The sequence below is a fragment of the Dasypus novemcinctus genome, chromosome 10 (assembly GCF_030445035.2).
Source record: "Dasypus novemcinctus isolate mDasNov1 chromosome 10, mDasNov1.1.hap2, whole genome shotgun sequence".
Lineage (NCBI taxonomy): Eukaryota > Metazoa > Chordata > Mammalia > Cingulata > Dasypodidae > Dasypus > Dasypus novemcinctus.
Genome location: NC_080682.1, coordinates 14574807 through 14600125, shown reverse-complemented (window position 1 = coordinate 14600125; position 25319 = coordinate 14574807). Strand labels below are relative to the sequence as shown.

At 59.7% G+C, this 25319-nt stretch overlaps 2 protein-coding genes across 2 annotated transcripts; one reads left to right on the top strand and one right to left on the bottom strand.

Annotated features, from left to right (window-relative positions):
* Positions 1 to 284: 284 nt before the first annotated feature.
* Positions 285 to 11727, top strand: TMEM132A (transmembrane protein 132A). Its single transcript, XM_058305378.1, is given in 13 exon segments — positions 285 to 449; positions 2797 to 3011; positions 3201 to 3419; positions 4139 to 4470; positions 5690 to 5839; positions 6725 to 6920; positions 7010 to 7153; positions 8321 to 8523; positions 9176 to 9449; positions 9814 to 10005; positions 10419 to 11164; positions 11166 to 11247; positions 11249 to 11727. Coding segments are annotated over 13 exon segments (3045 nt in total). The 5' UTR covers positions 285 to 361; the 3' UTR covers positions 11453 to 11727.
* On the bottom strand, positions 11644 to 23929 carry SLC15A3 (solute carrier family 15 member 3). The gene is made up of 8 exons (XM_058306189.2): positions 22763 to 23929; positions 19533 to 19822; positions 17591 to 17738; positions 15872 to 15982; positions 15019 to 15187; positions 13785 to 13943; positions 12361 to 12516; positions 11644 to 11941 (listed from the first exon to the last, which is right to left on the bottom strand). Exons 1-8 carry the CDS (start codon positions 23309 to 23311, stop codon positions 11787 to 11789), a joined length of 1737 nt encoding a protein of 578 aa, XP_058162172.1. The 5' UTR covers positions 23312 to 23929; the 3' UTR covers positions 11644 to 11786.
* Between the last annotated feature and the right edge of the window lie 1390 nt (positions 23930 to 25319).

Genomic DNA, 25319 nt, shown 5'->3' with positions numbered 1-25319 from the left:
CGTCCTTGGCCTGGAGCTTCCAGAGAGGGAGCTGAATGCCCCGTGTACCTCTCGGCCGGAGCGGGACGGTCCTGTCGGTCAGTCCCCAGGGAAGTGGCCTCCTTTCCGACCTCAGGCCTGGGGGCGCGCTGGAGTTCAGGAGCGGCCGGGCACTAGGACCCGGCGGGGCGGAGGGGCTGCCCGTGTGCGGCGCGGCCTCCCTCCCTCCCTCCGCTCCCGCTCCATTGTCTGGGAACGGCGGCCGCGGGGACCCAGCCGGGCCGGGCCGGCGCGCAGCGGGCGCGGGAGATGCGGGGCCGGGCCGCGGCCACCTGAGCCGCCCGCCTCGTCCGCGCCCTGCGTCGGGAGGTTGTGCGTGCGGATGGCGGGACGCGCGGCGGCGGCCCCCGGGGGTCCCCGCGGCCCCTGGCTCTTGCTCCTGCTGGCTCTCGCCCTGGACGTCGGGAGAGGTCAGTGGCAGGGAGGGGCGGCGTGGGCCGGGGCCGGGAGGGAGTGATGTCCCGGAGACCGCAGCCGTCGGGTTCTCGGACTAAACCCCGAGCGGGTCGCCCCCAGCGTGGCCCGAGAGCTCGAGAGGTCCCACCGCCGGAATCCCGCCCGCCGCCGCGTGCGGCTCAGGCTGCGCTCCCCTCGCACCACCCGGCTACTCCTTCCTGACCCAGGACCAGCCCAGCCCGGGGGCTCTCTCCCCTCTCCCCCACCTTCCCCAGCTCCCCCTCCCGCCCTGCCGCCCCGGCCCTAGGCGGCCCCTGATGCGGGTGCCTCTTACTCTGCCCTCCTAGAGATACACTCGGGAGCCTTCTAGCCTCCTCTTTCCCCACCGTCCCGGGCCCCCTTGCCTGGGACCTGAGAGATACCTAGCCTCTTACTTCCTGCCCCCAGGAGCTCTCTGACCTTGGGGTCTCAGAGGATTGCCCATCTCTGCCTTCCTCAGCGCCCCACCCCCCCGGAGGTTTCCCCTACATTGAAGGAAGGGGCAGCCTCCCGAGGTGGGGGTCGGACTCCCCTGAGCCTGGACTGGGGAGGTGAGCTGTGGCTGCATGGATGATATCACAGCACAGGAGTGGAACTAAGAGAGGCAGCCACCCCCCACACACTCCCTCCCAGGAGAGCTGGGCCCAGTGTGATGGAAATCCCTGGGGACAGGACCACAGAGCATCTAATTAGGGAGGGAATGGAGTGGGAGGAGGGCCAGAGGCCAGGGGCCACTGCCCGCGGGCCGGAGTCACTCACCTGTTACTCTTGGGGCCTGGCTGGGGGCGGGGAGCGTCTCAGACGCGGGCTCCTCGGCTGGCCCGAGAAGAAGGTGAACCCATCAAGTCCTCGCCCCCCAGCCCAGCAGGGGGCCTGAGACTGGCTCTAGGGCTGCTTTCAGCCACCTGCTCCCCTCCCCGAGGGGCCCAGCGGGCGCCCTACTAACCCCTTACACCGAAGAGCAAAGCCTTGTCACATCCATTATGCGGCAGCAGTAACCCCTCCCTCAGACGGTACTCCAGCCTGCCCAGCCCTGCCCCGCCCTGCCCTGTCCACAGTGTCACCAAATGCTCCTCACCCTTTTCCCCGGGAGGGAACTGAGGTTCTGAGCTGTGAAATGACTGGCCTAAGCATCACCGAGGCAGAGCTAGGACTTCAACGCAGGTCTCTGAACTCCTAGGGTGTCCTCTCCAGGGAGGGCTGCCCCGGTTGGGGGATTACAGGAGGAGTAAGACAAGGACCCCCGGGGGAGAGACAGGAAGATAACTCAGAGGGAGCTCATGGAGAGGTGGACAAGCCATCAAGGAGGGCTTCCTTGAGAAGGAGGCAACATTCTTGGCCCAGGAGGAGGTGGGAGGTACTGCAGGGTAGAGAGAGAAGCAGCGGATGGAGAGGCAGGGGAGGCCAGTGGGTAGTGCCTCTTCCCGGCTCCACCCTTCTCCAGCTGTGGGACCCATCGGCCTCACTTTCCAGTTCCATACAATGTGGATAATATTAATAGCCAAGTTCACAGGGTTCTTAGGAAAACTACAAGAGTTCATGCATGCAAAGTGTTTACAATAGGAATCTGCATATAGTTCATGTTCAAAAAAGGTTGAGTATTATCATCAGGGCTAACTGATAGTGGGTATGAGCCAAATATGGCCTTGGCGCTCCTTGATCTTCCTGGTTGTTGAATATTTTGACGGTCTTCCCAGGTTCATAGTCTTCACCCCACCGCCAGGGCACCCACAGGCTTCACAGCGCCCTTCAGCATCCCCCCTCCACTCTTGAACTCCAAGACCCGGTGGGAGCGGGAGCAAACTTCAGAGGGAGGCTGATGAGAGGGGAGCCCAGCCAAGTCGGGCCCAGGCCCCGGGGGCAGAGGGAGGGTCTCTACTTCCACAGAGCTCATCTCGCCTTCTGGAGAGAGCCTTACTCCACAAATGCCAGCCTGGTATCAGAGACAAGTAGGTAGGGGGTCTGAGTTGGGGAGGAGGGACCCTGAGAAGGTTCTGTGGGAGGGGGGAAGGCTGGGGTGGAGGAAGGGGGAAGAAGGAACTGCTCAGAAGCTGTCATCGAGGTATCAAGGAGGAGGTCCTGGGCTCAGATTCAAATCCAGCCCTGTTACGTACTACATGCATGAGTACGTAATGCATGTACTCGGAGCCTCGGTTTCCTAATCTGTGAAATGGGGAGATTCCTCCACGCAGGCCAGGAGATGGGCATTTACAGCTCCTTTCTTCCTTCCCTGCTCACTTCTACTGTGCCCCGGGACAGAGCTCAGCTCAGCCCCTCCCAACTCTGGAGCTGTCCCCATCCCGACTCCTTCTCCCTCTTCAGTGGCCTGTGACCAGGACCCCCTGGACGCAGCCTACCTGCCGGCAGCCCTGGAGCTTCTGGATGCCCCTGAACATTTCCGTGTGCAGCAGGTGGGCCGCTACCCACCCGCCAACTCTTCTCTGGGCTCCCGATCGGAGACCTTTCTGCTCCTGCAGCCCTGGCCCAGGGCCCAGCCGCTGCTCCGTGCCTCCTTCCCACCCTTTGCCACTGAGCAGGTAAGGAGGGCCCACGGGCACATCTGAGGTCTGCTGCGTGTGGCTCAGGGGCCGGCCCTGCACTAGCCACACTCCCGTGGCCAGGGGGACCTGAGGCCCATCAAGGCTCTTGCCTGCCAGCACCCCCTCTTCCCAGATCCCACTTCTCCCCACCCCCTGCTTTGGTGAGCTTCTCCATTCTCCCCGCAGGTGGTCCCTCCCCGGGTCACTGAACTCCACCAACAGCCAGTGCCATGGGATGTGCGGGCCGTGTTGGTGGAAGCGGCCGTGACCCTGGCGGAGCCCCACGCCCGCGTCCTCTTCCACCTCAAGGGGCAAGATTGGCCACCAGGGCCCGGCAACCTGCCCTGTGCCCGGCTCTATGCCACGCACCCTGTGGGCACCGCTCACCAAGCCTGCCGCTTCCAGGTGAGTGGTGGGTCCCACCTAGGCCGACCCTGCTGCTGCTGCTGTGCCAGCCACAGGGTGGTCCTGGGGTGGAAAGGAGAGGGCTCGCCCTTCCCAGGAAGTTCGGGAGCAGGGACCCCCTGGCTCTAATCCTGCTCCAAGAGCTTTATTTAGGGCCCTCTAGGGAGTGTAGTCCATTTTATGTAATTTGGCCTGGGACAGTCTCTCCAAGCCTCCGTTTCTTCGTCTGTAAAATGGGTAGTAATTCCTGTGTCGTACAGGGTTGGAGTAAAGACTACATGGGATGATGCAAGAATAGCCCTTGGCACAGAGTAATCCCTCAGCAAATGCTGGCATTTTGTACTATTGCTTTAATCCCGGCCCTCTCGCTGTTCTGAGTTTGGCACAGGAGTCCACTGGAGAGAGTATTTGTGGACTTTGGGATTCTGAGAAGCCTGACGATTAGCAGGGCAGCCCAGGCCTGGCTAGGAGGAGGCATGGAGATTGGATCACTTTGGAATGAGACCATTCCCAGAGGTGGAATAGTGGCCTCTGCCATGCCCTGAGGCCTAGACCTGGTTTCAAGTCCAGCCACTTGGCAGGGTCACCCGGGACACGCCTCTGGCCTGTGCTGGGCCTGCACCTCATGGATCCCTCCAGCTTAGGGTGTCCAATCCTGGGCGCCAGGAGTCCCACCCTCCTGACTCCTCGTGCCGACCAAGGCCCTTGTGTCTTCGCAGCCGCCCTTGGGTGCCTGCGTGGTGGAGCTGGAGTTACCCTCGCACTGGTTCTCCCAGGGCTCCATGACGCGGGTGGAGCTGGCCTACACGCTGGAGCCCATGCCCGAGGGCCCTGGGGGCTGCGGCCCCAGTGGGGAGGAGGCCCCAGAGACTCAGGCCATCCCAGTGGGTGGTGTGGAGCTGCGGCCGGTGGCGCCCCCCCGGTACCAGGAGGTGCCCCTGGACGAGGCCGTGACTCTGCGGGTGCCCGATGGGCCTGTGCGACCCGGCCAGCTCTTCAGCGCTGCCCTCCTGCTCCGGCACAACTTCACAGCCGGCCTGCTGACGCTGCGGTGAGCCCCGGGCCCTGGGGCTGGGCGAGTGCGGCAGGCCCCCTGCTCCTCTCGGGGTCCTTGCTGGTTGTCTGGACCTCTGGCAAGCATGGGGCCACCAAACCTCTCCAGGCAAAGGGCTCTGGTTGCCCTGGCAGCAGCCAGGGCCTGGTGGGGGGCACAGCTCTGAATTTGGAGTTAGGAGGAGGGGGTCTCCACTCTCCCTGGCACCTGAGACTCCTTTGGCCAGTGGCTGGCATTGCCTACATTACAGGGTAGGTGCAAGGGCCCTGGGAAGGGAAGCTGGAACGTGCAGTGCCCAGAGAGGGCCTTGGTGCCAGTAGCATGCATGTGCATGGTCTCCCCCTGCCCGCTTGCCACCCTCGCCCTGGCCTTTGGACACAGCCCACCCCACCCCACCAGAAGGCTCTGGTCTTTGTGGCCCTCCGCAGGAGTTGCCCGGAGCAGCTCCCCACCCCAGCCCATTGACAAGGATTGGCAGGGTGTGACTTGCCTTTCCCACACGAGGGTTTGTGGGTGTCCCTTCCCCACGGGTCTTGCAGTTGCCCATCCCATCTCCCCATCTCTCACTCCCATTCACACTCACACACATACTCATTGAACTGGCCCCTTCTGGACACTTTTACAGTACACCAAGCCCTGGGTCTCCACTCTGGAGTGGGGAGGAGGGAGCTGGGTGGAAAGGGATTGGATTAGAGGGCCCCCCCCGCCCCCGGGCACACAGGCTGCCACAGAGGCCCCAAGTGCTGTGGGGTGGGGGAAACGCATCCTGCTGCAGAAAACCTGGACCATTTTCTAAAGAAAGTGAGATCTGGGTTGCTGGAGGCTCGGGAGAGGAGGGCAGAGGCCGAGCAAAGGTCCAGAGGCGTGAGCGGGCACTTTCGGGGCTGGGGGAAGAACTTTGGGTGGAGCCAAAGCTAAGAGGACACGGAGAAATGCCACAATGTCACAGCTGAAGATGGGGCTCGACCCAACCCTGGAAGTCGAGTGCCAGGCTAAGACTCAGTCTCGTGGGCAATGGGGGGGGGGTCTGTCAAAAGCAAACGAGCATCGAGTGGGAGGGCCGCGTGGCGTTGCCTGGGTTGAGGTGGGCGTCTTCTGGGAGCAGGTCAGAGGCTGGTGAGGAGTCTGTGGGCTCCGGCCCCTCCTCTGCCCCCTCGGACCCAGTTCCCAGTTCAGCACCCTCCTTGACAAACCTGGCCTGGGTCCTCTCCCCCAGGATCAAGGTGAAGAAGGGGCTGCATGTGACGGCCGCCCGCCCGGCCCAGCCCGCCCTCTGGACCGCCAAGCTGGACCGCTTCAAGGGCTCCAAGCACCACACCACCCTCATCACCTGCCACCGTGCTGGGCCCGGGGGGCTGGACAACAGGTGGGCCGTTCTCCCAGGGACAGGGGCCGGAGTGCTGGCCCCAGGGTGCTGGTGGACAGACTTCGGGGGTCTAAGGGAAGGGGGCTGCCATGCTGCCTCCATTTCCTCGTGGGAGCAGGCACAAGGCCAACTCAAGGAAGCAGCCCATGGCAGGGATATCATTCATTCATTCATTCATTCAGCCACCATTTCTATCCAGCTGCTGCCACATGGCAGGTACACAAGTGTCTGTGAGTCTTATCCCAGGTGATGCCAACCTATCCTGGCCACCCAGGTTCAGCCCTCACTCTCCTCCCCTCCTCCCACTGCCACTGCCTGGGCGACGCAAAAGGCCAGATTGCCCTGCAGATCTTAATGTTTATTCCTGTCTAGAGCAAGGCCCCTGGGTCAAGGTCATGAGCTTTGTCACCCTTGTTTAAATCCTGGTTCTGATGCTCTTGGGAATAATAATTCTGGGCAAGCCAGCCTACCCCCTGGAGCCTCTGTCTTCTCACTTGTGAGATGGACTTAATAATGCTTTCCTTAGGGTTTGTGAAGAGAAAACGAGGTGCTGTATATCAAGCGCCCAGGACACTTCCTACAGTGTAGGAGCCAAGGAAATGATGCGAGTTATTATTTAGGGGAGCCAGCAACTATTCTGGAAAGTGGGTAGGTGGTCACATGGATCTGGTAGAGGTCAAGAGTGGATAAGAGCTTCGGTTCTGAAGTCAGGAAGCTTGGCTTTAGAGCCCAGCTCTTTTACTCACTCACTGCGTGTCTGACCTTGGGCTATATAACCTCTGCGCCTTGGTTTCCTCATCTGTAAAATGGGGACAATCATAGTCCCTACCTCAGGACAGTGCCCGGCAGCTAGCAAGCACTCCGTTCTTCTCTTCTTGCCAGCAGCCCCCTTGAACTGTCTGAATTCCTATGGGTGGACTTTGCCGTGGAGAATGGCACTGGTGGGGCCACGGCGGTCACTCGCCCTGTCACCTGGCAGCTGGAGTACCCAGGCCAGGCCCCCGAGGCAGAGAAGGACAAAATGGTGTGGGAGATCCTGGTGTCGGAGCGAGACATAAGAGCCCTTGTGCCACTGGCCAAGGTAAGGGGGCTTCCCCCTGGGCTGGGGTCCCACTCCCAGCGATCTCATGAGCTCCGAGGCCAGGGGCTGAGCTCCTCCCGCACCCCCAGGCCGAGGAGCTAGTGAATACGGCGCCGCTGACTGGAGTGCCCCGGCATGTGCCCGTGCGCCTTGTCACCGTGGACAGCGGGGGGGCCCTGGTGGAGGTGACAGAGCACATCGGCTGCGAGTCGGCCAACCCACAGGTCCTGCAGGTGAGTGACCTGTGCTGACCCCGCGGGTGTCCACATTTGCATGTGCACGTGATACACACACAGCATCCTTCCCCGTTCAGCTGCTTCTCAAGACCAGAAGCCTCATGCGGGGATCCACAAGAGGAACTTCTTTTATTCCCACCACCTCTCTCCAGAATCCTGGGAGCTAAGTAACCCCAAGGGCCTTGAATTTAGTCACTCACATTTGCTATTACATTGGCAAATGAGCTGCCATGGGAGCATTCAGAGCACATACTTTGGGATCAGAAGGGTTTAGTTTGAAACCCAATTTCATCATTTACTGGCTGTGTGATTTAGGGCAAGTTTCGTAACCTCTCTGAGCCTCAGTTTCCTAAACTATAAAAGGAGGGGAGCTGGTGTAACTCAGTAGTTCAGCACCTGCTTCCCATGTACAAGGTCCCAGGTTCAATACCCGGTACCAGCTCAAAAAAAATATAAAAATAAAAATAAATAAGAGTTTGTCTTAGGGTTCTTTTAAGAATCAAAAGAGTCTAAGACAGTCTCAGATTTCAGGAGCTGAAACAATGGCCCTGGTTGCTGTTACATAATAGGGTATATAATCATAATTATTATTATGGAGACTTCTATTGATCGTGAGGTAAAAAAGGTCAGGGTACCTTTCTCATTTTGAAGTTCTGAGAGAGGAAGCGTGGCGCCTGCACTTACATAAACCCTGGCCACCTCAGTGGAGAAGGAGTCTTCCCGTACTTGCGGTGGCCCACTTGTGGTGGCCCTTTGCCCACCTGTGGTTCCCACCTGAGGGCTCTGGGGGCAGGGGACAAAGGGGGACAGTCCCTCTGCACCGCCCCTCAGTCTTTGCACGTGTCAGAGGCCAGCGCTGGGGAGCTGGATGTGTGGGTTCAGAGCACTCCACTGCCAGGGAGCAAGAGGGTTGCGTGAGCGTAGCCAGTTCCCCATCCCAGCCCCAGGTGAGCTCCAGGAATGGCCCGTTCCTCCAGAGGGGGGAGTGGATCCTGGGCACACGGTGAAATGGTCAACTCAGGACAGTGGCTAAGCCAACGAGGCCGGCAGGACATACCTCGCAGAGAAATACAGGACTGAGCTTCGGCCGGCCGGGCGCCTCCTCCTGCGCCTTGAGTCAGGACTGCCCTCTCTGCCCGCCCCCTGCCCTCTGCCTACCCCCAGGTGTCGGACACCTGCGATGCTGTGCTGGTGACCGGCAGGGAGAGCCGGGGCGCCCGGGGGGTGCGGGTGGACTTCTGGTGGCGCCGGCTGCGGGCCTCGCTGAGGCTGACAGTGTGGGTGCCGCTGCTGCCCCTGCGCATCGAGCTGACGGACGCCACGCTCGAGCAGATCCGCGGCTGGAGGGTCCCCGGTCCAACGGAAGGGTGAGTGCAGGCCTGGGGCAGCCGGCCGGCTTCCGCGACCTCGCTCTGGACTGCCTGGGGGCACGCGAGCTGGGTTCTGAAAAATTGCCTGAGTTGCTCGAGGTTCCTTCCTGCCCAGCCCCGCCCCGCCCCACCCAGCCTCTGGCCACTTTATTAGAAATTGCCAACCTCCCTGTCCCCCTTCCCTGCCTCAGTTCAACCTAGCACTTACCACCTCCCCATATTCAGTACGATGTATTGATTTGCCTGGAGTCTTGTCCGCTTCTCCCCTCCACACTTCTCTAAGAATCTTAGCCGCCTGAAGGCAGGGTTTTGTTTTTTTGTCTATTCTGTTCACAACGCCTGAGATAGGACCTGGCTCAATAAATACTGAAGAAACCCTGAGGGGATCGCCCCAGAATCCAGGCAGGGGTGGGGGGGGTGCGGAGGGGCCTGGAATCTAATCCCGAGGTCCCTCCCATGAGGGTTCCAACTAGGAGCCAGAGGAGGGCGAGAGCGTCTTGCTGGGTGGGCACGAGGCAGGGGGGTCCGCGTCTCCAGGTGGAGGGGCCTGACGCCCAGGTGTCCAGGTGCGTGGCTTCCGCCCAGGGCTTAGCGGAGGGGCGGGGTCTTCGCTGACGCCCCGCCCCCGGCGCCCCGCCCCGCCCCGCAGGGCGGCGGAGCCGGAGCCCGCGGGGGAGGAGGCCGAGCGGCGCGCCCGCGCCTGCCGCCTGCAGTACCAGCGCGCCGGCGTGCGCTTCCTCGCGCCCTTCGCGGCCCACCCGCTGGACGGCGGCCGGCGCCTCAGCCACCTGCTCGGCCCCGACTGGCTGCTGGACGTGTCGCACCTGGTGGCACCGCACGCCCGCGTGCAGGACCCGCGCGTGGCCTCGCTGGAGGGTGGCCGCGTCCTGGTGGGTCGGGAGCCCGGCGTCACCTCCATTGAGGTGAGCGAGTGGGAGCGGTGAGGGGACAACCCCGGAGCAGGAATGCCCCTAGCGCAGGGTACACCCCGGGAGGCGTGCAGTCCAGCTGCCGGCGGGAGGGGCATTGAGAACTGGGGGTGACCTCTAGGTGTGTGGGGCTGGGGCTTGGGGGTGGAGGGAACTGTCCCCCAACGTGTGGGATTGGGGTCCCAGTCCATATAGAGCATGTTGAGTGCAAAGGGCGGGCGCAGGAGAGTAGTCTGTGAGGTTGCTGGGAGCAGAAACCAGATTCTTTTTGCGGGGATTGGGGGGGGTAGGCCTGGGGTCTCACAGAGAAGGGCCATCTGTAAAGGGCCCCCCACCTCTAGCTCCCTCCCGCCCTCAGGTGCGTTCCCCGCTGTCTGACTCCATCCTGGGGGAGCAGGCGCTGGCCGTGACGGATGACAAGGTCTCAGTGACGGAGCTGCGGGTTCAGCCGGTCACGGGCATCTCCCTGGCCCTGAGCCGGGGCACTGCCCACCCCGGGGAGGTCACTGCCACGTGCTGGGCCCAGCCAGCCCTCCCCGCTCCAAAGCAGGTGACAGCTGAGGACCCCGGGGGATGAGGTCGCCATCTCTAAGGGGGGGCTGATGGTAGAGGAGCTCGGGAGGAAGAGGGCCCTGGTACCTCGGCCCCTCCCCCTAGGGTTTTCAGATTGAGGACTCACTTCCCTGGGAGGTAGTGAGCTCTCTGCAGCTGGAGGGGATCAAGCAGTGGCCGGCTGGAGTGTGGCAGTGGGAGGTGGACCTGCTGGCTCTGAGGACCTCCCAATGCCTCAGACCCCGGGGCTGAGTGGCAGCAGGTGATTGACGCCCGTCCCCTCTCTCCCTGTGTCTTGTCCATCGCCTGTGTCTCTGTTTCTCTCCCTGGTCTCTCCGTCTCTGTGGGAGTGGTCTCTGTGTGCATGCGTGCGTGCCCTCGCGTCTCTGCCTGTGTCCGTGTGCCCCGCAGGAGGTGGCCCTCTCCCTGTGGCTGTCCTTCTCTGACCACACGCTGGCCCCCACCGAGCTCTACGACCGCCGTGACCTGGGACTGTCCGTCTCGGCCGAGGAGCCTGGTGCGGTCCTGCCAGCCGAGGAGAGGGGTGCCCGGCTTGGGGTGGTGGTGAGTGGTGCGGGAGCCGAGGGGCTGCCCCTGTATGTGGCTCTGCACCCACCCGAGCCCTGCCGCCGGAGCCGCCACCGCGTGCCCCTGGCCTCTGGCGCTGCCTGGCTGGGGCTGCCCCCTGTCCCCACCCCAGTCCCTGCCCTCCCATCCAGCCCCGCCCGGAGCCCCCCAGCCACGGAGGCCAGCCTGGGTGGTGAACGGCGGGCGGTGGGCAGCGGGGGTGCGAGCGGCAAGTTTGAGCGGGCAGAGGAGACCGGGAAGGAGGAAGCCGAGGCCAGGCAGGAAGAGGAGGAGGAGGAGGAGGAAGAGGAGATGGTCCCTGCCCCTCGGCGGGTCACCAACCTCGAGCTGGGCATGTACGCCCTGCTGGGCATCTTCTGTCTGGCCATCCTCATCTTCCTGGTGAACGGCATGGTCTTCGTGCTGCGCTACCAGCGCAAGGAGCCCCCCGACAGCGCCGCCGACCCCGCCTCCCCCCAGCCTCACAACTGGGTCTGGCTGGGCACTGACCAGGAGGAACTGAGCCGCCAGCTGGACCGGCGGTCCCCTGGCCCGGCCCAGGGGGTGGGGGGCTGCCCCTGCGAGAGCGGGGGGAGGAGGAGGGGAGACCCCGGCCCCCGACCCGGCTGGGGGCACCTCCAGCAACTCGAGCACCCTAGCCCGTAAGGAAGCCGGGGGGGCGGCGGAAGCGCGTGGAGTTTGTGACCTTTGCGCCAGCGCCCCCCGCCCAGCTGCCTGAGGAGCCCGCCGGGGCCCCGGCCGTGCAGTCCATCCTGGTGGCGGGCGAGGAGGACATCCGCTGGGTGTGTGAGGACATGGGGCTGAAGGACCCCGAGGAGCTGCGCAACTACATGGAGAGGATCCGGGGCAGCTCCTGACCCCGCCCCAGCCTGCCTGGCGGGGGTCCTGGGCCAGCGGCCCAGGCAGCGGGGTCGAGGGTCCCGCCGAGCCTCCTGCCTGTGCCTCCAGCTCAGGCACAGGTGCTCATTGGCCCCAAGCCCCCTGTCCGGTCCCCTTACGAGGACACCCGCCCAGGCCCCCGCTTCCTGCCCTGTGTCCTGGACCATGGTCGTGAAGAGGGGCTTGCGCCCCCTATTTATGGGAATCTTTTCCTTCTGATGTTGGGTACAGAATAAAGTGCAAAGGAAGCCACTGCGGGGACTGCTGCTGTCTGTGTTAGGTGGAGGGAGGTGGGAGGTGAGGGGGCGACGGTCAGCCCCTGTCCCTGGTGGCAGAGCCCTGGGAGGCTGGACCCTGAGCCGCCCGCTCGTAGCGGCCAGCGATCCAGGCAAACAGGAGACCTGTGACCGCCTGAATGCCGGCCAGCAGGAAGAAGTAGAGGTCCATCCGGCAGTTGTTAATGTTCCCTGGGGAAAGGAGGGGTTGGCATCTGGGTCAGGCCAGGGCTCCCTGCCCCCTCGACCCACCTATCCTGCCCTGGGGCCAGTGGCTGAGGCAGTGTGGGAAGCGGGCGAGAGCTGCCCTGGTGTCTCGCAAGGTGCCTGCCTTTAGCTGGCTGTTCATTCAGGGTCTCCTGGATACACCGATCCTGGGGGAAAGGTGACCTCTCAGCCAGAAGGGCAGTTTCAGAGGCAGGAAGGAGCTTGGGAGGCCCACTGAGTCCAATGCTTCCGTTTAGACAGTTGGGGAAACTGAGGCCCAGGTTGTGGAGGCCCTGCCTAGCCCAGCAGCTCCTTCACTCTGCCGGGGGTCAGAGCACTTAAGGTCGCGCCTGATTTCCAAGCCTCCTTCCACCGTGCCCCCTCCAGGGAGGCCCCGCACTCACCGAAGTCCTCGGGGCAGTGCAGCCAGCCCCCAGGCAGGGACAGAAGGGCCACCAGGCTGGAGCCCAACAGCGAGCCCACCCCTGACAAGCCGAAGAAGATGCCCATGATGGCGCCCTGCATGGAGCGCGGAGCCTCTGAGTAGGCAAACTCCAGGCCTGCAGAGAGGGAGGGGGGACCCAGGGCTGGCGGAGGGGAGAGGCCGGTCCCACCCGCTGGCCCCCAGGTCCCTCCCCAGGTCCTCCATCCTGGCTCCTGCATGGCTCTTCCAGTGTACCAGTGACGCCCCTGTGTCTGTCCTGGCCGGGCACCTCCATTGGGGCACTGTGCCCTCCTGCCCTGCCTCCTGGTCTCCCAATAGTGACTACACCCCCAATCTGGGCCCATCGTCACCCTCTCGCTCTCCCTGACCCTCTCTGCCCGCTGTCAATGTCAGCACCAAATCAACCCAGGAACCTCTTCTAAATGTATGCCCTCTTCTCTGTCCCTCTGTCCCCACTGCCCCAGGCCGAACCCCCAGCCTGGTCATTTCCTGCCTGGCTCTTGCAAATGCCTCCTAAACTGCCCCATCTCCCATCCTCCTCCTCACAGCCAGGTGGACCCCTCTCCACATCTCTGATGGGCTCAGCCCACCCCAGCGTGGCCTCCGTGACTGCCCCCTCCCCACCAGGCCCCTCCTCCGGGTCTCTGTTTCTGCCTCCCTCCCTCCCTCCCCCCCCCCCACTGCTGGATTCCTCCTCCCCTGAAGCCCAGCTCACAAACCCCCACTTTACCCACGGGCTCCCACTGCATTCCTGTCGCAGGACTAGCTGGCCCACTAGGCCCAGTGACTTCCCGGGGTCAGTACTATCTTTAAGAGCCCCCGGAGCCTAGCCTGGGCTACTTTGTTGATCCAGAAGCCTGTCTCAGAGCTGGTGCCTGCAGCTCCAGCTCAAGGCTCTGGGGTGTGTGTGTGGGGGGGAGAGGCATAAACATGTCAGTGGCGGGTTCTGGGTGCTGAGCTAGAGAGATGAGCAGAGGGCAGGGAAGGGAGTGCCTCCTCCGTCCAGGGGCCTTGGACAGGGTCTCATGGAGAAGATGGCATTTGACGCATATTGAATGGGAGACAGGAATTGTCCTTCCATCTGGGCAGAGGGAACAGCAAGTGCAAAGACACCGAGGGCGGGGACCATGGCCTTGGGGGGAATAGGAGGAAAGTGGGGGTAGGAGCATCTTATTTTATGCCTCCAACTCTCTAGTGCCTATCGCATAGCTGGGCACATCCGGGAGCTAATAAATCCCTGCTGGACACAAGCAGCCCACTCAGGAAGCAGTGCCTTCCTCTATGTGAGGCCGTGGAGGCGGGGCCCCTGGGACTCCTGACTTTGAGACACCACTGGGCATGGCCCATGGCTGGTGTGAGAGCAGGGGAGGGGATCCAGAGTACCTGGAATGCTGGCAAATATCTCACTGATCCCGATAAGCAGGTACTGAGGGATCTGCCACGCGATGGACAGCGATGCCGCATAGTACTGGTCCAATCCAATTTGCTGGGTCACCGTCTCGTTTTGGTGTATGTAGTGTAAACGCTCCATCTCCAGGACACCTGGGAAAGGACCAGGGAGGGGCTACCCCAGGTCCTCCCTAGACATCTTAGCCCCCAGTAGAGCTTGGCACTTGGCGGGTGCTCATAAGTATTCAATAATTGACTGAACATCAGATAAGGAAAAGAACACTAGCCTGGGAGGATCAAGATTTGATTCCCAAATCTTCCCTTTTTGCCTTGGCTGCCAGGAATCTCAGAGCTAGGCTTCGTGCTCAACCATTGCAGTAGTGTTCCTAACCTGGCTTTCAAATCTGACTATTTTATCTCCCATCCTCTTGGGATATGGCTGTGTTTAAAGGAACAGGCTCTGGATGTCGAGTTAGGGGACTTGGGTTCCAATCCTGGCTCTACCACTAGCCAGCTGTGTGACCCTAGGCAAATGGCTGACCCTCTCTGAGATCCAGCACCCTTATCTGAGAAGCTGGAATAAAAATGCAGGTGGTATTATAAGGATGCAATAGGACAAAAGGCATTCAAACTCATAGCTGAAAAAAAATCTAGTTTGGTTTTCATCCTTTCAACACAATCTGAATTATGGGCCCCATTTTAAAGAGGACGCTCAAAGACGTGAAGTCACCTCAGAGTCATGAAGTCACCAGGCGAAAAGCGCCAGGTATGTGCAACAAAGTTAGAGCCTTCTTAACCCCAGCCCTTTTTAATAAGTGCCTTCAAATCCTTTTGAAATGGAAGAAGGAAGGGAATAGATAATAGTTTCTAAAAAGTCTTCTTTGCCATTGAGTGGCTGCATATCTTTGGAAAATGCATTCATTCGGCACATTTATTTAATGCCTGCAGGCTCTGGGGATAGAGCAGTAAATAAAAAAGATAAAAATCCTGCCTTCAAAGAGCTTACCTCCCAGTGGGGAAAGGCTTTTGTCCTCTCTGGGCATGGGCCTCCCTCCTCTGCCCACAGGAGGGGAGGCTGGGCTGGCGTAGGTTTCTTCAGCACTCCCCTCTGGAAGGCCAAGCCTGACCCCCACCGGCCTCAGCCTCAGCCCACAGGAGAGCTGGTCTCCCCCAACCCCACACCCAGACCAGACCACACCCCCACGCCCCTCCACGCCGGCCCACCCACCTGCCACAATGACGGAGGTAAAGCCAAAGAACATTCCCAGCGCCATCTTCTGCAGAGCCGAGGGCAGCAGCTTGCGCCGCACCAGGAAAGGGTCGATCAGGTGGTCTTTCAGGGGCACCAGGAGCAGCACCACCACCACGTTGGCCAGGAGCAGCCAGGCTTCCGGGATCTGGACAGGAGGGAGCCAAGAGAGGCAGGCTAGCAGGGCGCAGGGGGCTCTGGACTGAAGTCGGGAGACCTGGGCTCCGGTCTGTCCTTGGGTGACCCTGGCTCAGCCCCTTCCCCTCTCCAGGACCCAGACTCCTCAGCTGTGTCATTGAGGGGTGGGAGAGCCGGATGGCAAATAGGTTCCTCTTATATTCTCACGGCTACGGGCTGGTAATGGCTGTCTGGAACACTCATGGGCTCAGCAAGAAAGAACATCTTGATTGATTAGTGATGTCTGCCAGGGGCAAGGAAGCGGGGTATCAATGACATATGCCATTTATCTGTCAATTCTGAGGATCTTTGATTTCATGAGTCTCTAAAATGCCAAGGAACTGTTTGGAAAGGCCTGGTGAAAGGCAAAGATTTGGGAACCTGGGGATCCCAGGGAGGGGTAGAACGGGATAGATTGGAAGAGGGAATTGACTAGGCCGGATTTGAGGGCTGGGTGCAAATTGGGCAGTGAGGCCTGTTTCAGAGCAGTGGTGGAAGGGAAGGAAACTGGCCTGTGTTCTTTTGAACAGTGGGCCTCTTGGCCGATGCCTGGGCCCAGGGTCGGCCCCACTCCTGAATCCCGAGGATCCTGCAGCTGGAATCCAGCCTCCAGCGCGGCCTGAACTGGGGGCTGAACACACGCGTTGTCTCTCACCTTGTAGCTGCTGCCCTGGGTTCTGAGATCCACAGAGCTGTTGATAGGGCTGCCCGGGAAAATGTTCGGGATATGGAGGTGAAGACCCTGCAGGACGTATGTGGACTGCATCTGCCAGGAGAGACGGAGGTGAGGCTGGAACAGAGCTGGCACCTCACCTCCAGGGCCCAAAGGCTCCCGGCTCCAGGCTGTCATTCCACAGCAACAGCCAGGGGTGCTGGGCAGCTGGCCCCGCTCCCCAGCCTCAGCGGGGAAGCAACCACCCCCTCCCTGCTCCCCAGGAGCCAGGCTGGGCAAAGGAGCCTCCTCCCTTCTGCCCCCAGGCTGAATGCAGCTGCTGGGTCTGATTCATTTGGTGCCTCCAGGGCCTGGCACAGAGCAGACAGGGACAAGTGCTTGTTGCAATGAGGAAGCTAATGACTGTCCCCACGGGCAGTTCTCATCCGGCACTGAGGCCAAGCCGAGTCCCCCAGGCTGACAAGGGCAGAACCGCGCAGACTCTGGCTGTGGGCGCAGCTGGGGGAGCAGGCGCCATGAGGCCCCTGCTGGGCAGGCATTACCCCTTTCCTTGCTGGATCATGGGGGTGGAGAGGGGGGATCCAGGGGATCCACAGGAGGGGGCCGGGGCAGGGGAGGACGCATGCCCACTCCGAGTAGCAGCTCTTTGCCACCTGGCACGGCAGCTTGTCGACATCCCGATGACCCGCGTGGCTGAGGATCCACCACGGACACCTCACCGGCCCACCCCGGCCCATCAGTGGCGCGCTCGGCCACTGAGCCGCCGCCAAGGAGCAGGCTGGCCCTGTGTGACCCCTGTCTCTTGCAGTTCTGACAAGTGTTCCTATGAGACACAAGGACCTATGGCCTGGGGCCGGGGTGAGATCGGTCCTCAACCTCCTGAGACACACACAGACATACACACAAGCACACAAACATACACAGACATAAACATACAAATGCACATAAAGACACAGGAATACATGCATACACACAACACATATATACAAACACACAACCGTACAAAAAACATGCAAACACAAACACACACCAATACACTCCCATACACAAACACGAGGCAAGCACACACAAACACACACACCTCTAACCTTCCCCTTGGGAAGCGGTATGGGTCCAAACCGAGCAGGGCATCAGTATTGTCCAAGAGGTTGATTAAACCTGAGACCCCTGGGTCCTACCCCAGCAGTTTGGATTCGGTAGTCTGGGGTGGGTCTTGGGGATCTGTGTTTATTTCAAGCTCCACAGGTGTCTGCAAGGCACAGACACTCGGGGAGCCACTGTTGCAAAGTCCTCAACGCACTGAGCTTGCCCTTTCCCTCCGGGTGGGGCCTTTGGGCATTGGACCACCTACTCTGGGCTTCAGTTGCCAAGGAGAAGCTGAGTGCTGCAGCACCGGAGGAGCCCCTGGTCCAAGCCACCTGTTTGACCCAGCGAGACGGAGTGATTTACTCAAGGAGTCGAGGCTCAGGCCCATCTCCCGGGGTCCTTCAGCTATACCTCCCGCCTCTCCCTGCCAAGGGAGTTTAATTATCGGGCCCGGCTCCGCGCCAGGCCCCGCGCCAGCTGGTACTCAGCAGCGGGTCGCTTTGCTCCTCCCCTCTCTCGCTTCCCTGTGCCCCAGGCTTCCACGATGAGAGCTGAGACCAGTGAGGAGCATGGAGAGCCAGGTTCCCCCCGCCCCAGCAGGGCAGAGACGCTCACCTGGAAGTACACCATCCAGTAGGGGACCAGGGTCACCATGACGGGCAAGACCTTCACCAGCACCTGGAAGTTGGCGACGTCCTCTCGGGGGGAAGCCCCAGCCTGGGGAGACCTCTGGTCAGGCAGCAGGCGGGCGCCCTGAGGGTCCCTGCGGGGCCATGGAGGCTCTCGTCACCACCATTCTCACCTTCGCCGTGATCCCGATGCCACAGCCATCACCTCTGCAATCACCACCCTCATCTCCTCCGCGCCACTGTCCGCATCACCTTTGCCATCGGCACCACTGTCATCCATGCCAGCATTACAGCTGCCCCACTATCACAGTCACCCAGAGCCATCCAGGACGGTCATTGTCATTTTTTTTTCAATGTTGGCACCACCACGGCCAATATTATCACTTCGCTATCATCTTTGAAACAAGGGTGTCCAATTAAGACCCATTCCACCCTAGAGCTGTGGCTGTGGCAAGCACAACCTTGGGGCATTTTGTAGGCTCATGGCATCAAACTGCCATGGGAATCAGGAAGTCCCAGTACAAGCCTGCCTTGGAGAGAGGGACTGTCACAGATTCCATAGGCCAAACTTCCCCTGCCTGCTGCCACCAGGTCCATCCTGCTCAGAAGTCAACATTCTAACATCCCCCTACGTGGCCGCGAGCTGGGGAGTGGAGGTGGGGGTGGAGGGAACATTATCAGCCTGGCTGCTGCAGCCTTCACCCTTTGCCCTGAGAGGCTTCTGCTCCTTCTTTGCCTGAGGCCTTGCCTCATCCTCCGAGATGCCCGAAGGGCCGATCCCACTGTGCTCATCTCAAAGACGGCTGGCACCGTCTGCTCCCCATCCAGTGTGTGCTGCCCCTCCTCCACCAACAGGTTGGAGTTTAGCCCCTCCCCTTGATGGGCTGGCCTGGCGGCTGCTTTGAACCCACAAAACATGGCAGAAGTGATGCTCTGGGATGTCTGAAGCCAACCCCAAAGAGGACTGACAGCTTCCACTTTCTTCCCTTTGGAATATTCACTCTCGCAACCCAGACGCCAAGCTGTGAGAAGCTCAAGCGGCGTGGCAAAGCCACGTGAAGGAGAACCGAGATGCTCTAGTGGGCAGCCCCAGGCAAGCTCTCAGCCAACAGCCAATGTCAATGCCAGCCAGCTAGGTGAGCCATCTTGGATATCCCAGCCATTCAAGCCCCCAAACGACGGCAGCTCCAGGTGGCATCCCAGGGGGCAGAAGAATTGCCTGGATGAGCCCAGTCACCCACTGAATTGTGAGAGGGAATACAAAGTTTGTTTAAACTACAAAGTTCTGGGGCGGTCTGTTAGGTAGCACGCAATCATTAAAGCAACCAGCTCCCTGGAACCCGAGAGCTATCCTCACAAACCCTATGGCAATATCCGAGATTAGGGGCAAGATGTGTTCTTCACCTTTTCCATCTAGGTCCTGTTGACAGAGCTGTAGCTGCCTCCAAGGTGGAGCTGGCTCCATTGCTTAGCATACGGAGTCAATTAACTAGGAAGGAGAGGGGCAAAAGGAAGTCACCTTCCTGCCTTGGATGTCAGCTAATGCGGGAGGGAGCAAGTTTGCCTGATTTCTTAGACATTCTCATACTTAATATCAGGATAGTGTAGCTCTCTTCATGTTATATCCCAACAACCTTCACTGGTACCATCGTCTCCACCAGATCACCTCTCCTAACACTGTCATCACCATTACCAGTTTTATCTTCATTGTAGCCACCAACACCATCACCCCTGCCTTTATCTCCATCGGCAATGTCAAGATCATCACCATCCTACAGATGGGCCAGAGCCAATACCACCACCTCCACCTTGACCTTCCTCACCATCCTCAGTCACTGTGGGCAATGCCTGCCTGCTGGAGAGAGGGAAGGACAAAAGACCGTGGCTGGCTGCACCAGAGCCTCCCCCCAGCCTGGACCGTGCCTTACCTGGCAGAGCGTGGACACCAAAGCCGGGGGCAGTAGTTTCGGAATGCAAGCTTTAGCATGGAGGACACTTGGCTGCCCGTGGGGGGCTTGGTAATGAAAATGGGGGTGGCAAAGAGGAAGATGAAGAACGCCAGGCCCACACAGCCCACGGGGATGCTGTAGCCCACCAGGAAGCTGATGTTCTGTTGAATGAAGGCCACCACCAGCAGTGACAGCACGGCCCCCAGGTTGATGCTCCAGTAAAACCAGTTGAAGAAGCGGCGGGTGGCATCGCGGCCAAGAACCATCACCTGCCAGGCATGGGACAGAGTGAGGGCTAAGGAGGTCCAGGGCATCCTGTGGGTGATGGACTCTCTGTACCTGCACCCCCCCCTCTCCCAATGAGATGCTTCTTGATGTGTGGGCAGTCAGGCACTTTTCTGGTCTCTGATCACTAAATAGATGCTCAATAAATATTTGTGGAATGAATGAGTAAACCTTTCTCTTGGGAGACGCTTGTTAATGATCAGGACATTCTGGCACAGCTGTCTTTTCATCCCCATAATGCACACTGATTGCTTTTTCCTAGTCACCAAGTACTGTACCCAACAGATGTTTCTGATGTCACTTTGTTCATTTCTGGTTGATTTCTTCCTTTGTCTCTGTGCAACTTAGAGTGTGCATTACTTTTTAAGCAGAAACAAACCAAGGAAGATCTCAGTTCTGTTCTACATTATTTCGTATGATCTATGCCTGTTACCAAAAGCAGTTAGAAACTGGATTGTGAATTTCCTCTACAGGTTGGAGCTGTAAGCCAAATGTTCTAATATGGCCTCTCACTTCCCCCAACTTGCCCCCTCAGATCCATATGTCCAATTAAACAAGGTTGGCATCATCAGGGGAAGCAGAGGCTGTTCCAGACACAGCCCGAAGGGCAGGCTCTGGCCTGGTGAAAAAAAAAGCCATCCGCCCAACCCTCCCCCACCCACCCCCACCCCTCAGCAAGGGCAGACGGGTTGAAAATCTTTACCCCAGATTTGGATTGATCTGCAACAGCCGGGCCTCAGGGCCCAGGCCGCCTTCCCGTCTGCTGGCTCAGGTCAGCCCCACTGGCTGCTCTGACCTCTGCCACAGCCCCAGCCCCAGATTCCAACTCAGCAGGTCCGGGGCAGGGCCCAGGCATCTGCATTTTTACAAAGCATTGAAGACTGGGAGCTACTTCTCTAGATAAATGACTCTTTACATTGTGAAATCTTTCACCCTTTTAATAAACTCCACGATTTCAGAATCCATTGCTCTCCTTCTACCTAGAGATCCCTATTTTCACTAGCTAAGAAGATTCAGTCAAGCTTTACTTTCTGGAGCTGCACTGTGGAAAAGATAAGTATTCTGTTCCTTTTCCAAGCTTAAAATTATGACCCAAATAGATGCTTTTAAATCTGCATTCCCTTGAAGATTCTGAGATCTCCTCTTGGTTATGGGGAGGGAGGGACACATCCACCCTTGCTCTAGATAGTCAAGCAGAAAATTGCGTAAGTTCCATTATGAACAGCCAGGCACTTCCATTTATTAATTGGAAATAAATAAGTATGACAATTGTAACTCTAGGGGGAAATCAGGCAGCCCATTCAGGATATAAATGAGTTCTCCCAGAGTGAGCAGACACTTCGTCTAGAATGATGGATGGCCCTTTCTGAAATCAGCAAGTGTGTGAAGCACGCGGCATCTGGGTCTGTATGTCTGCCAGACAGTGCCACCCCTCCCACCCCACATCCCCCATCTGACGTCCCCTCTGAAGGTCTGCAGTGGCCCCTTCACTGCTCTGGTGTGCCCATTCTTGTTCCCTCCATCCACTCTCTACACTGTCACCATTTTACAGAACTCAAACCCAGGGATGTCCATTCCCACGCCAAACCATTTCAGTGTCTGCACTGTCCTGGGGATCAGGTCCAGACTCAAGGCAGCCTGCAAGCCTGGCTTCACCCCACTGCTGACCTTCACCCCAGGGTCCATGCTCAGTCAATGGGAGGACGCCCAGGAGCTTGTGTCCCAGTTGATGCTACTGGACACTGGTCCTGCCACCAGGAGGAGGGAGAGGCAGGGGCCACAGGGTGGCCAGGGCTCTCTGGAGGTCAATGGAGTCAAGAGCAAGTGCACCTGGGGTGGAGTGGGATGTCAACGCATTTAGCCAAGAAGAGAGATACCAATGGGCACAGGTGTTGGGGGGCTCCTGATCCGCATCTAGCCAGAAGCGGGCCAGGAATGGTCCAGGGGCAGCCAGTCCCCATCATCCAAGAAATCTCAAACGGCCTGGATGAGTGCCTCCTTGGCAAGGACACTGCCGGCTGTGCGGCTGTGCCATGTGCAGGATCCCGGAGGCCAGCTGGATGAACCAATTCTTTAAAAAAGGTCCACTTTATGATCGTAATCCAGGCGATTAATGAACATTGAAAAACAGAGATGATCGGGGGGGGGGGGGGCGGGGAGGAGCTCTGTTAGTCCAGTGGCCTGCTTATAGACCCATTAAAAAGTTTTCTTTTGTTTTTCTTTCAAAACTTTCCAGACAGTTTTAATTGTCCTTTGCCTGCCGTTCTGCGTCCTGATTTTGCTCATTAACACCATCCTTGGTTGTTTCAATATTGCTTAGCCCTTGCAGCAGGCTATAAGCTATTGTCCCAAATACAGCCCCGTCGTTCCCTCATTCAGCAACTATTTTATCAGGTTCTGTCCTAGGGTACACAGAGAAAGGCTCCCAGATGAAGATATTTGCCCACAGCCCCTCGCTAATGAGTGGCAGAGCTGGGAGGAGGTGGGGTTCTCCTTCCCCAGACCCCCCCAGATTCCTATCAGAGAGAAATGGGGCTCATGGTGGGGCTTGGAGCTGGGCCGCAGGTTACCCCACTTCTTGATTTGCTTCCTTCCTGATGTGGGACTAGTCGATCTCTGCCAGCCAAACCCCAGTTTCCTCGTCTGTAGGCTAGACGCCCTCATACTGCCTCCCTCAAGGGTAATTTAGGGGGTTACCCGAGTTCAGCCATTGAAAGCAGCAGAGCTCGAACGAGACCAACGAGGGCCCTGGGTGGGCTGCCGTCCCAGTTGTTCCCAGGGTCGGCACCCCCCGGCCTTCCAAATCAGGAAACTGGGCGCAGAGAGAGGAAGTGGCATGTCCGAGGCCTCCCAGGTCTCCTCCCCGCCGCCCTGGAGCGCCCTCCTCCGTCTGCCCGCGTGGGGCGGGCCCCCGTGCCACCCACCTGGTCGGCGCCGAAGGAGGTGAGGTTGGTCCTGATGGAGCTGGCGGCCAGGCCGAGCAGCAGCAGCGCGGCGTAGAGGGTGGGCGCGCAGTAGGGGCTGGGCGAGGCCAGCGGGCAGGGCGGCCGCGGGCAGGCGGGCGTCAGCGGCACCGTGGGCACCTCGCCGCAGAAGGAGCGGCGGCCGTCGGGGAAGGCGGTGGCGGGCAGCAGGCCCGAGGCGGCCAGGTAGAGCAGCAGGCTGAGCGCCACGGCGCGGTAGCGGCCCAGGTAGACGTCGGCCAGCCAGCCGCCCACGGGCGCCAGCAGGTAGGAGGCGCCCAGGAAGACGAGCGCGGCGCGCGACGCCTGCTGGCCGGCCCAGTGGAAATTGGCGCCGTTCAGGTAGAGCACGAGGTTGGCGGCCACGCCGAAGTAGGCCGCGCGCTCCAGCGCCTGCACCAGCAGCACCGCGGCGCCCGCCGCCCGCCGCCGCCGCCGCCGCCGCCCCGGGCCCGGCGGCCCGCGCGCCAGCAGCGGCCTGAGCTCCCCGCCCGGCATCCCGCCCGGCATCCCGGGCGCCCGCGCACGGGTCTCCCTTTCTCACCCTCCCCCCTTTTGCTCCCTCTTCTGGCCCCTCTTCGCCCCTCTCCCTTCCTTTCTCTCCCCCTCGGGGCCTCTGCTCACTCCCCAGATTCTGACTCCCCCTCCCTGATTCTCAATTCTCTCTCTGCTCCCCTAACCCCCCACGCTTTTTCTCTCCCTCTTCTCCCCTCTCCTTCCTCCACCCCACTCTCCCCTCCCCTCTTTCTCACTGTTGAGAAAGTCTCTCTCCACTCTCTGTGCCCCCCCCCCCTTTGGCTGATCTTTTGGCTCGTTCCCCTTTCTTAATTGATGTCCTGTGACACCTGGCTGGTCCTCTTGACCCTCTGCCCACCGCAGGGGCTCCCTCTACCACCCCCCCTTCTGTCTCCTCCCTGCCCCCCGGACTGTCTCCCTCCCAGTTCAGCCTCCGCCCCTCTCCCTGCTTCCTGAGAAACTTTGATGGCTGGTCGTTTCCCCTTTCACTGGCTCCTGTGGCCCGGCCAGACCACGGCAGGCACAGAGGAGTGTTTTGGAGAAATGAAAGTCTGGGTCACAAGACTCCTGCCCGCCCATCTTTCTAAAAACTCCCTTCCTCCTCTGGCAACGAACCCTGCCCCCACCAATGCATGCCTTCCCGGAGCCTGGAGGGATGGTTTCCATCTTTCACTTTCATTTCTCTCCCACATCCCACTTCTGCTGCGTGCTCTTCCAGTCAGAATGCCGCACTTTGGGCGCAGGAACAGAGGCCACCTGCATCCTTTGGTCCCACTTGCCCATTTCATAGATTCAGAGACTGAAGCAGGGAGAGAGGGTGGGGCACGGTGGTGACTGGACTCCAGAGTGACGGGGGTGGGGGGGGGATTTTTAAAATTGCAGTTCATGTTGTGCAAATGCAAATCCTGCTTTGAGGAAGGAAGTGGGGGCACCTAAGAGAAGCGTGTGGCGCCACAGAGGACCCACAAATGAGAAATGAGTTGAGATTGAGAGGGACACTGAGATTAAATCCCCACTGGGCCTCAGCACATCCCTCCTGGGAACTCTCTAAAGCGGGTGAAGAGCCAGCCCTCACCCTGCCCTCAAACTTCCCCAACCTTATCTAGGCCACGTCCACTCAAATCCAGTCACACAGGCCGTCTTTCTGTTCCCCTGACGTGCGTGCGAAGCGCCTTCCTGCCGCAGGACCTTTGTCTGTGCTGTTCTCTCTTGCTCCAAGTATTTGCATCTCGGTGTCTCTCCATTTAGTCTCAGCTCAAATTTCGCTCCTCATCGTCCTGAGTAGCTGCCTACCAGACTCTCAGCGTCATCTCTCAGTATATCATTTTAATCTCTTCAGAGCACCAAATACCTGTTCAGTTATGGATTTGTGGTCTCCCTCAGTTGAATAGGAGCTCCATCACGTCAAGGACTGTCTAGCTTTTCCCCGTTTTATCCCCCAGAACTGAATGAATGGAAGGGGGTGACCCATGGCAAGATTTGTAAGGATAACAGAGAGCTAAAGCGAAAAGAAACTGAGTCTTGCCAAAGTTGTAGATACCACCAAAACGAGCCTCTTGAATTTTCTCTTGAGGAAGAAGCCAAGCATTGGTGGGTAGGACAAGCACATGCAGGCGTAGGGCTGGGGCGTGGGGGTGTGATGAGAAAGCAGAGCTCCCCGCCACGGTTCTCTTTTCAGTGGCCTTAGCCAGGGGTGATGCGCTTTGGATGAGGCGGGCAGAGGAGCCAGAGCCCAGCGGGCAGAGCTGGAGGAGACACCCAGATCGCCACCAGAGTTGCCTCTCCCTGGAGGAAGCGCGGGAGCAGCAGCCGCCAGGATGGGTTGACAAAGGGCAGGTCATTTCAAAGTCAGCTCCTTCCTTTCCTGGTAGGGTCTTTAGGCTGGCAGATGTGACAACCCATCCCAGAGGGTTGAGCCTTGCAAATGAGAGGGCTAACCTGCCATCAGTTGTCTTTGGGGGGGTCATGGGTGATGGGACAGGCCCCTGAAAATGGTACAGGG